At 41.9% G+C, this 11,630-nt stretch overlaps 1 protein-coding gene across 20 annotated transcripts in view; it reads right to left on the bottom strand.

Annotated features, from left to right (window-relative positions):
* SYNE1 (spectrin repeat containing nuclear envelope protein 1) overlaps window positions 1–11,630 on the bottom strand; it is a 457,069-nt gene that overhangs the window by 292,841 nt on the left and 152,598 nt on the right. For all 20 annotated transcript variants that reach the window (XR_004352467.1, XR_004352466.1, XR_004352464.1 and 17 more), the window contains 8 exons: window positions 11,119–11,292; window positions 9,003–9,161; window positions 8,540–8,704; window positions 6,650–6,784; window positions 3,755–3,913; window positions 3,346–3,554; window positions 2,585–2,693; window positions 174–338 (listed from right to left, as the gene is read on the bottom strand). Coding sequence is in view for 14 of the 20 variants with exons in the window: in XM_032650736.1 (XP_032506627.1) it covers window positions 174–338; window positions 2,585–2,693; window positions 3,346–3,554; window positions 3,755–3,913; window positions 6,650–6,784; window positions 8,540–8,704; window positions 9,003–9,161; window positions 11,119–11,292 (1,275 nt within the window). In the remaining 6 variants the exon portion in view is untranslated. The remainder of the gene's footprint in view (window positions 1–173; window positions 339–2,584; window positions 2,694–3,345; window positions 3,555–3,754; window positions 3,914–6,649; window positions 6,785–8,539; window positions 8,705–9,002; window positions 9,162–11,118; window positions 11,293–11,630) is intronic.

Genomic DNA, 11,630 nt, shown 5'->3' with positions numbered 1-11,630 from the left:
TAGAGCAAACATCCTGCCCATCTTCCCCACCAATCTTCAGATACATAAGTATCTGAGCTATTTTGTTTAAACTACACATTCTTTATAAAATTACTTGTTACACTGCAACCCAAAGGAACCTTCCAGATTCTTCACCCCGAGCTGTCCATTTAGAGGATGAGTAAATGCTTTACCTCTGACAACAAAGTCCCAAGGGCCTTGAAGGAACTAGATAATTTTGCCAGCTCATCTCCTTGCTTTTGGGCTTCATTCTCAGAAGAGACTTCAATCAAAATTTTAAGCCTGGATTTCAGCCAGCTGAGAGTCTCGCCTTTTTTGGTAACACCATTTCTGATCTCCTGGAATGAAAGAACACCTTTGATGAACAAAATACAACTGTGAATCATAACTTTCCAGCAAGAAAGTACTCAACCTAAGAAGGTTTGTAAGGTGGAGGTACGAGAGCCAGGCATTCACTCTCCAAGAGAATGCCTGCACATTTCACTTTTTGTTCACATCTTTAACAAGGTCTACAAGTGCTAGAAAGAAATGTTTCCCCAACTCCAATACCCAATGTGTAGAATCAGTACTCACTGTGCCAAAAAATTACCTCCATAATTAGATGTCTACATATTTCCTTGATCACAACAAAGATGCTTCTAAAAGTACTATAGAAGAATATGTGAAATTGGGAATTATATACTTTGTCACCTTATTTTTGGTGAGCTGGAAGGAACGTAGTTTTTGAAGAAAAAAAAAAGAGCGAGCCCTTTTTTAAATTAGTGGATTTCTCTTGTTGTTGAAGAATTTACTTGTTGAATATTATAATAGATGCCCTAAAGATTTATTTTAACTTCATTAACTCATATTTTATGCCTCATTTTGGTTAATTTTTGGAAGTCAATACCCTAGACAGAAAGAAGCACAGACAGGAGCTCAGCTGTAATCCAGGAAGGGAGAGCTGACTGGCCAAGACGATGCCAGAAAGACTCCGGGCCTCAGCCCTTGTAAGTCTAGGGACCAGGGCAATGGTGATTGGGGCAGCCTCTCCCTCCTACACCAGCTTTGGGTAGATGAGAGCTGTGGGCCTCCAACCGCTACAAGAGGGTCTTACAGGGCAAATGCATATGGAGGAAAATTGCTGGTTTTAGAAGCAAGTGATTTCTTCATTCTAAGATGTGAATTGTTTTGGTACTATAACAGCAACCAATAGCAAATATAAATATGCTTCTACAGGTGTAGCATGGTATCGCTGAGTACCTTTAGCATTTAAGGGGATTATAAATTTAATAGGGAAAAATGGAAATCAGAGGATAGGAACAGCAAGGAAATAAATTCTCATTAACAGCAACTCTGTGACTCGCAAGGGTGCAAAATGCTGAAAGATAAAGAATGTTCACCATAGCATGTGTTTACAAAACCAAGAGCCAAGCCAAGAGGGAGAGGATTGCTGTGTGCCATTCACAGAATGCAAACTGGGTTCAGGCCTGAGGTTCTGCTGCCCTGGCTGGGTTTATCAGGCCTGAGGTTCTGCTGCCCTGGCTGGGTTCGGGCCTGAGGTTCTGCTGCCCTGGCTGGGTTTATCAGGCCTGAGGTTCTGCTGCCCTGGCTGGGTTCGGGCCTGAGGTTCTGCTGCCCTGGCTGGGTTTATCAGGCCTGAGGTTCTGCTGCCCTGGCTGGGTTCGGGCCTGAGGTTCTGCTGCACCGGCTGGGTTTATCAGGCCTGAGGTTCTGCTGCCCTGGCTGGGTTTACCAGGCCTGAGGTTCTGCTGCCCTGGCTGGGTTCGGGCCTGAGGTTCTGCTGCACCGGCTGGGTTTATCAGGCCTGAGGTTCTGCTGCCCTGGCTGGGTTCGGGCCTGAGGTTCTGCTGCCCTGGCTGGGTTTATCAGGCCTGAGGTTCTGCTGCCCTGGCTGGGTTTGGGCCTGAGGTTCTGCTGCCCTGGCTGGGTTCGGGCCTGAGGTTCTGCTGCCCTGGCTGGGTTTATCAGGCCTGAGGTTCTGCTGCCCTGGCTGGGTTTGGGCCTGAGGTTCTGCTGCCCTGGCTGGGTTCGGGCCTGAGGTTCTGCTGCCCTGGCTGGGTTTATCAGGCCTGAGGTTCTGCTGCCCTGGCTGGGTTTATCAGGCCTGAGGTTCTGCTGCCCTGGCTGGGTTTATCACACGGTACTCATGCTCACAGAGGCTGACCCAATCCAGGCTGAAAGTGACATAGAAATGATGCTTGGAGACCTTGCCCAATTCCCTGATTTTCTATAACCTGTCTTTTGAGTAGCTGAAAATGTATTAAAAACCTATAGGGTTCTTGTTTTCTATGACAGTTCTTAAATCTCTGCTGTGTTGTACACCCATGCATGCAATTTTCCTCTCAGGATTCCCCATTAGCTAAAGATGCATTAGAGGCACCACTGAGCATGACTAAATTTCAAAGCTAACATGATTCCATAGAAAAAAACCCCTGCAGTTCTCCACAGTACCAGGAGAAAACTTATTTTACGACCATTTTCAGGAAGTTAATTTCTTTATAGAAAGAAAACGTCAGTTAGAATGTTATCATTATTTTTTTATTCATGGATATTTTCTAATAACAAAAAATGGCCCAGAACTTACCTCTACAGCACATTTAACCTCTCCGTTGTTGGCAGTATCGATGGCCTTGTTCTTAATCCCCTTCAACTGGGTCTCCTTTGCAGATATCCAAGAGGAGAACTCAGAAATTCTGAAATAACACAGGTATTTTCTTATTAAAGGGAGAAAATATCCCCATGGTTAGAATACATTTTCTATTTTGAGTTTATTTATGGAAATTTAACCATCAACTGATTAGAAAATTGGTTAACAGATTTCATTCGACTGATTAGCAAACCGATTAACAAATTTCCCGGCAATGGTCCCTTCCACAGGAATGGCTGTCCCCTGTGCTCAGGCACTTGAAGGAACGAGAAGGCAGAGTGGATGGAGCTCGGCGGTGGAGGAGGGTGTGTCCTAGAGCCTGGGCACCTGCGAGTGAGGAAGGTACCACCTGAGGTCTGGCCTTACGTGTCTCCACCTGAGTGAGACAGAAACCCAAAGAGGCAGATGTCCCTCTTGAGGGATGTGAGGAAATCGGGGAGAAAGGGATTGCCTGATTCTGCTTCCAAGAGACAACATCTGGGTCACTTGGAAGTAAAGTACTTCACCTTGTTTCTGACTGAAACTCATTCTTTCAATTAAATGAGGCATTTCTGTATCAGAGCATGAACACAATTGTACCATCTGATTATCTTTCTTGTGTGAGATGAAACATACATCATGGCTTGTTTTGCAAAGATGTCTGAATTAACGGAATTAGGTAAGACTACATCCTTCTCTGGGAACAACCCCAAGACTACCTGCTGGCGTAGTCCTTCCACTTGTCTGGGTCTTCCACCAGCTTCGCGTAGGTGCTGTCAATGGCGGCTCTGAGCTCCTTGAGGGTCACGTGACAGGTCTCAGACGTGTTCCGTACAGCGTCCCGGACTGGGAGTTTCAGACACAGGTCTTCAATAAGCTGTAACCTTTTCTCACAGAGATGATGAGGACCCTTGTCACTGAAGAAGATCTAATGAGCAATAAATGTTTTTATAATCCCTGTGAGAATCCACACAAGACTTTCAAATTTTCATAGCAGATACTCATCTAGTCTAGCAGTATAAAGTAACTAAGCTATTGAGTGTTTTCAGACCCAAATGAAAGTATCAGTTCTGTGCTTGAAGGAACATTGTGACTTTGAGGGGCTGCACTCAGGTGTGTGGGACGTACCCTGTGCTCTTTGATGATCTTTTCGCTGCCTTCCTGGGGCACCAGCTTGGTCTCTCGGTCCAGCTCAGCTCTGCATTCTTCTACAGACGCTAAGAACATGTTCTTCTCCACCTCGATCTTCAGGTGAAGCAAATGATATGGAGCTTCTCCTTGAAGATCCTACATGCCATGGGACGATTCCGAAAGACAAGATATCATTTCTGTACATTTCCAACTGAAGTACAGAATTGGTCCCTTTAGGACCAATATGATTTAATACCTACTGTCTTCATCGGGCTGCTGTGCTTTGTATTTTTCCAAGTACCAGGACCACAGAAAATCTTTTCAGCCTGCTGTTAGTTGTGTGTTTCCACAGTGATTATTCTACGTAATTTTTACAATAGCCCCACATAGTATTAATGTTCCTATTTTAAAGATTAGACCACTGAGGCTCAGGGTTAAGTAGAAAAACTCGATGTGAATCTAAATTTAAATCACACACTGATTCCGCATACCCTCTTCCTAGCATGTGTCCCTTTAAATTTTCTCAACAGCCCTGTGAGGTAGGAAGGACAGATATTATACTCACTACACAAGGGAAGGAACTCAAGGAAACATTATCAGTGAAAAGGCCAGGATTAAGCAGCCCTCAGCTCCGACCACCTGCCATGTCTTCTTTTCCTCAGAGCATACACTGAGAAAACGAGCAAGCCAGCACGCGAACAACGTGAAACTTTTTACATTCTTCTTTGATACAAACAGAAGCTTCATCATTACCTTTAGTCCTACAATTTAATTTTAGCCAACCTGTCTCTTATGGATTTAAAAGATTATCTTTTTTTTTTTTGCAGTACGCGGGCCTCTCACTGTTGTGGCCTCTCCCGTTGCGGAGCACAGGCTCCGGACGCACAGGCTCAGCGGCCATGGCTCACGGGCCCAGCCGCTCCGCGGCATGTGGGATCTTCCCGGACCGGGGCACGAACCCGTGTCCCCTGCATCGGCAGGCAGACTCTCAACCACTGCGCCACCAGGGAAGCCCTAAAAGATTATCTTTAAAATAAAACACTGAGATAACTGGTGAGAAAAATGAGTTAGGGCTTTGGAAAGAATAGGACAGACTATATCCTAGAGAGCTTAAAAGTGTGTGTGTATGTAAAATAAAATACAGCCTTCAATTATAGTCTCTATTCCATAGTACATATATGATAATATTAAGCTGCAAAGACATCTTAAAAAGCCTGGATTTCTTTAAGCGTCTTATTTTTTTTAATTTTCAAATTGAGCAAGTAAAAAGGTATTTCTTTTAATTTTTATTGAAGCAGAGTTGATTTACAACATTGTGTTAGTTTTGGGTGTACAGCAAAGTGATTCAGTTATACATACATATATATATCTTTTTTTCAGATTTTTTACCTTATAGTTTATTATAAAATACTGATTATAGTTCCCTGTGCTATACAGTAGATCCTTGTTATTTTTTAAAAAAGGACTTCTTTAACTTTGTTTTTCCTATGCAAAGGGCTGATTTTTTAGTCTACATTAATGAGATTAAAAAAAAGAAATCCGGGGACTTCCCTGGTGGCACAGTGGTTAAGAATCCGCCTGCCAATTCAGGGGACAGGGATTCGATTCCTGGTCCCGGAAGATCTCACATGCCGCAGAGCAACTAAGCCCGCGAGCCACAACTACTGAGACTGCACTCTAGAGCCCGTGCTCCGCAACAAGAGAAGCCACCGCAATGAGAAGCCCGTGCACCACCGCCAAGAGTAGCCCCCACTCGCCGCAACTAGAGAAAGCCCGCGCACAGCAATGAAGACCCAATGCAGCCAAAAAAAAAAGTTAAAAAAAAAATCCAGAAAGTATGAATAACACGACCTGATAGTGTTCCAGATGCCTATCTTCTGAACCCCGTGACTCCTTCCTCTAGTACATATGAAATTCACCGCTCAATACTCCCTCACAGCCGCTCTGTGAACCTGCTGCTCGCGCAGCTTCCTCCAGTCCGCCTCAAGGACGACACCTTCAAAGGGTCTCTGTTCTCCTGCAGCTGCTTCCCCTGACATGCAGATTCTCAAGTCGGCTTCCATGGGACAGGCCCCGCGCACGACACTCCAGTCAGGCTGAACCCCGTGGATCCCTGCGTCCCCACTGGCACAGCCTCCGGCTTTCTTTCTTTGTCCTCATCGCCCCCAGATCTGCTGCTTCTTTAAGGTCTTAGCTCAAAACTAATTATCTGCTTCACTGTTTTCCGCTCTCCAAGTGGGCCCACTTCTCTCTTTCAAAGCTTTCATCAATATATTGCCTACACAATATATTTTGGGGGACTTATTGTATGTTATACTTCTATTATTTTGCAACTAATCATCTCCCTTACTGGAATCTAAGCTCTTTGGGGGAAAAGGAATATGCTTTGTTCATCATTGAATCCTTAACATCAATGTTTTTATTTATATGTTTCAAATCATAACAAGCTAAACCAGATGGCAAAATCCTTGAAAACTTCAATTACATATACTTATATACATATACAATGTAGATATTGTGTTAGGTACGCTACTGAAATGAGAACTATTTCTTGTAATTTCAGTAGCACACCTAACATAACTAGGATGGGAAGAGTTTAAGAAATGTTGCTGAAAAAGTTAAACACCTTGATGTTCCTGCCCCCAAAAATAATCAGGAAAAGAAAAAGAATACTCGTAAGTACTATGATAAAACTGACGCTACTTAAAAATAGGAATGACACAATTCTATCATATTTTATCCTGTTTTATTCAAGTTCAGCTTTTTCGACGGGAAAAGTAACTATGACAACTTTCCCTGATTTCTAAATTTCTCTGACAATTGAACCTTCACACCCTCACGCTCTCGCCCATCATCCAAGACACACGACACCCCCATGTCGTCCTGACTCACCTTCCACTGTTTGTGGAGCTTTCTAACGGCTTCCTGCAGGCCCTGTTGCTCCTGCTCCGGGAGAATGTCGGTGAGCTCATCACAAGCTTTCAGGAAAGCATTGAGCACCCTCTGATCCAGCTGACTGAAAAACTCCTGGAGTGGAGAGGGGGAACGGGGTCAAGAGTGTTGGGCAGATAAAGACAGTGTCAGACACTAGACAGTGAAGGAGTCACACTGCTAAACAAGCCTCTTAGCCAGCTGCTGCCCTCTTCAAACCTTCTGGGCAACTACCATTTTTCTTTCAGGAACTAAGTATAATTATCTATAGTTATGAGTCAGAAATCACCATATCTGATTCAACTAGGGCTTTTTATGTTTTAGAAAAAAATCTTTGCAGTTTTCACATTTGGTAGAATATTCTAGAAAGCCAACGAGAGATCTTAAAACCTTGATCCCACAGTGATAGAGTTTTCGTTCCTCTCTGGTAAAAGAAGAGCTGAGTAGAAGCCAGGACTAATCCTCACAATCCCTCCTCACTCCCTAATAGCAATGTGTTCCAGACCTTGCTGGTTCATTATGAGCCATTTCTGCGTTCACACCAAGCACATGCATGAGCACACATGCTGTGGACTGAATTGTGTTGCCCCCCCGCCGCCACCATCCCGTCCCACCAAATTCACATGTCGAAGCCCTAACCTGCAAGGTAACGATATTTGAAGGTGGGACCTTGGGGAGGTGATTAGGTTTAGATGAGGTCATGAAGGTGGGTCCCTCATGAAGGAACTAGTGCCCTTATAAGGAGAGGCATTAAAGATCTTACTCTCTGCCATGTGAGGACACAGCGAGAAGGTGACCATCTGCACATGAGGAAGAGTCCTCACCAGAACACAGCCAGGCTAGTACCCTAATCATAGACTTCTAGTTTCCAGAACTGAGAAAATAAATCCCTGTTGCTTAAGCCACCCAGCCTGTGTATTTTTTATGCTAGCCCAAGCAGACAATTACAACATGTGCACAAATACACATGACTAAGTCTCACAAAGTCACATGACTAAGTCTCACAAAGTCTCAGGATTATGTATGCAGAGATATTTTGAAACAACAGTGATTCAAAAGAAAGTACCGCACAGTAGAGGTGTATAAACTTGAACGAGATGGTCACAGACCTTAACCCTAAATCCAGCCAGCCACATCGCAAATACATTGCACTCGTCCTTTGAGAGTGTGTTTTATACAAATATCCACTGAAATTTCAGGAAACGTAACTCGAAATATATGTTCTCAGAGGGCCCATCATCTCCATACACCATTTAACAGATTACTCATGTCTGCAATACTGACATGATTTAAACGAGTATGATTAACAAGGAGATGGCTTCACAATACTGGGTCAAGTTGTAGATCAGCTACCGAATTTCAAGTGACATGGTATCTATACTGTGATACGGTAGATTTATGAAGTGAGCACAAAGACATAGCCATCCACCTAAAGTTATCTCTTAAAAAGAATACGTTAGTTATGAAAGAGTTTTTCAGCTAAATAATGACTTAGTAGTTTGGAAAGCCTGAATTATTTATCCTGTGATTCTCTACGACTCCAGGGACTTAAGAATGGCCAATTATAAGGCAGCTCATCAACTGCTCTTCAGGTTCTTTTTGCTGCCATTTCTGTGGGTCTCATATGTAAAAAGTTTCTTCCTTCCTAACTCATTTCTCCCCCCTCCCGTCCCCCCTGCTCTTTCCCCCCAACCCCTTCCTCATCCTCTGTCTTCTTCTTCCCACTCTCTCTCTCTGTCTCTCTCTTTCTCTCTCTCCTTCTCTGTATTAGATCTTTATGCTCTTTTTATTTTTCCTCCAAGATGGTCTGCCCACGCCTCCAGGTCAAGGGCCCGCACGGGATGCACTCACGGTGTGTCTCTTCAGGAGGTCTTCTGGATTCCCCTTTTCCTCCATGCCCTCCTGAGCGATCCTCAGCACCTTCTCCAACTCTGCTCGAGACTCCTCAAACTTCTTCATCAAGCGGCTGTTGGTTTCCACATGTTTCTTCCAATCTCCAATTCTCTTTACCATATTCTTGATTGAAAAAATAATCATAATGGGATACTGATCTCTCATTATTGAAAATATCATTTTGTGAAAGAGTATTGTTTCTCTCAAAAAACACTTGGAAAGAATACATTTCATTATGATGAGAATAATCGACCTCTTAAATATTAATTAATATTAGAGAAAGCAGAAATAAAATTATTGGTTTCCAAACACCAGTAGATGAAGGATTTACCAAGAGTGAAGACATGAAACGCGATGATTACATGTCCTCCTTCTTGGAATTTTCCCTAGTTCACATCTCTAAAGCAGGCAGAGAACTTACCTGAAAAGCAACGTGCCCATCTGCAATCTTTCTCTGTAGCTTTGTCTGATCAAAATGCTTTAGCACGTTGCTCAAAGTCACAAACTTCTGAACACTATGACTGCCTTTCTCAACTTGGGTCATGGCTTTCTTACAGCTTTCTTGACAAGCTAACAGTTCCTACAGGGAAAGGAAACCCACAACAATAGTATTTAAAAGGGCAAGAAAGAAAGAGAGTAACCATTACAAAACAATAAGAACAGCATTATATAGCTTTTAGGCTTTTAATCAGCATTAAGTAAAATCGAAAGTACAGAGAAGTATTGCTTTTCAGAAGAGCACAATTTTAAGCAATCACTGAAGTCAGTGCTTTTTACACGAGGCATTTAAATGTCACATTGAGTTTTCTGAATTTTTTTACATTTCACGCCCATCTTAATAACATCCGGAGGATGACAGAGCATCAAAATTGCTATCTGCCTAGTACCTGCATTCCTCCAACTAACAGGCCCATAATTTATTGAAAGGACAATTATGAAATCAATCTACATAACAGGTTATAATCTGACTCAATAAATTTAATACCAATGCACATTATAAATACTTTACTGAAAGTCAGACGCAGCAGATTATAAATCATTCTGTATCCTAAAATACACAACATTTGAGTTCCTAAGGTTCCAAAGCTACCAACCTCATTAATAAAATGGTGGACCCCAGATCCTAACAAAAAAGGCAGCAGACCAAAGGGCCTGGGAAGACTTGGCAATTGTCACACATTTGCAGATGAGAAGCAGTGGTGACTCACAGGCCCTTCCATCTCTGATTGTAACGTAGGATCCCGGCAATTTGCTAGACAGCATGGAAGCTATTCAGCTCAGCCCGAGGCAAGCAGTCATTTTTTGACTTGAAACCATACCACTTGCACTTCAACATCCTTAACTGCTTTGGAAAAGTATTTCAAACTGGTTATTTGGATACCAGTTTGGGTAACTTGGATGCAAATATTAAGAGCAAGGTTTCTGTTTTGTTTTGGGAAAACAGAGTAAGGACACACTTTTTCCTTTTGGAGATTTAGGAGATAAAAGAGTAACATATGTTAGCAAACTCTTATTAAGTATTATTGATATTTATTATTATTAATATATTAAATACAATTTTAATCATAGAAGGATTCTCTGACGGCAACTTATAGCAATTTGGGAACGTAAGAAATGGCACTGTGACTTCAAAATGAAAAACAATTTTTAGCCAATATAATGAGAACCCATTAAAATAGGGCTTGGTGGTATAATCATTTTGGCTTACCATTAATAATAATAGTAATAAATATTAGTTGCCACCAGTTATAGAGTATGTGCTCTAATGGGTTAGTCACATTATAGAATATCTAATGTAATCTCCACGAGAAGTTCTCGACTTAGGTACTACCACCCCCATTTTAAGGTGAGGAAAAGAAGCTAATCAAGGCTTTGTAATTTGCTGTATCAGATCTGAATACCTGTCTGACTCGCGTCAGATACTCTCTGCTCTTTCTGCTAAGTGACACTGCCTCCCTTCCGTGAATCTATTTCGATGACAACGGTGGCAAACCTTTTACCCATCAGTTTCACCCTCCTCTGATGCATAAGTTGATTTATAATAAACCAACTCAATAAGTAAATTAACGGCCACACTCAGGAGGCCGTTCTGCATACAGATCTGCTTACTAAAAGTAAGACAAAGAAAAATGATTAGTACTCCAAATATATTTCCAGAATTTTATGGTCATGTAAACAGCCCTAGTCCTAGAGGCAGGAAAAGACCTCGTAAGACACAAATGATAGATACTGGCTAGAAATGGAATGCAATTATTTATTTTTTTGTATAGCTAAATAGATACAATTTAAAATTTATCTGTAAATTTTTTATCTATATAAATATACCTATATATAAGTATCGAGAGATATAAAATTTTTATTTTATCTATGGTGGATAGGGTTTTCATCTTTAGACGTGTGTTTTTGTTTTGAGTTGCCAGTACTAGTCTAGAGAAAGGTTTCTTGTCCTGTCACTGAATTTCTATCATTATATGCACCTCAGTCTTATCACACACGCATTAAATTAACTCCATCTCCTGAAGGGGACTTTTCCTTACCTGACGTTTCTGTTTAAAAAGAGCACTTGATTGTGCCTCGTGCTCAAGAACTGTCATAATTTCATCGATTTTCCCAAGTGAGTCATAAAAGACCGTCATCTGCTTTTCTAATTCTTCCAACGGTAACAGCAGCTGCTGAGACTCATAAAGGAGTGGAGAGTAACAGTCTTTGACCTTTAAAAATGCAAAGACAAAAATTCCATTAAAGGCCATTAAGGACCATAGCTCTCAGGAATGTTTTCTTCAGGATAGGGTCATTTTGGGCTTACAGAGCTCCAGTGACATTCTTTAATATTTCCTGTGTATTATTCAATTTTGACGTAAAAAAATACACTACTGCTATACCACTGAGACAAGTAAATGCTATGGAGTTTTCTCATGAAAATTCATCTAAATCATCCATCTGGATAGCACTTGCTCATCTAAATGATGTTAGTGAGCCAGATGGCATCAAATTCCACTTCATAAACTCTGAAACCCATCTTCCCTCTGGCCTCAGAAGCTGACCTAAG

The sequence above is a fragment of the Phocoena sinus genome, chromosome 12 (genome assembly GCF_008692025.1).
Source record: "Phocoena sinus isolate mPhoSin1 chromosome 12, mPhoSin1.pri, whole genome shotgun sequence".
Taxonomy (NCBI): domain Eukaryota; kingdom Metazoa; phylum Chordata; class Mammalia; order Artiodactyla; family Phocoenidae; genus Phocoena; species Phocoena sinus.
This window is presented reverse-complemented; position numbering and strand designations above follow the sequence as displayed.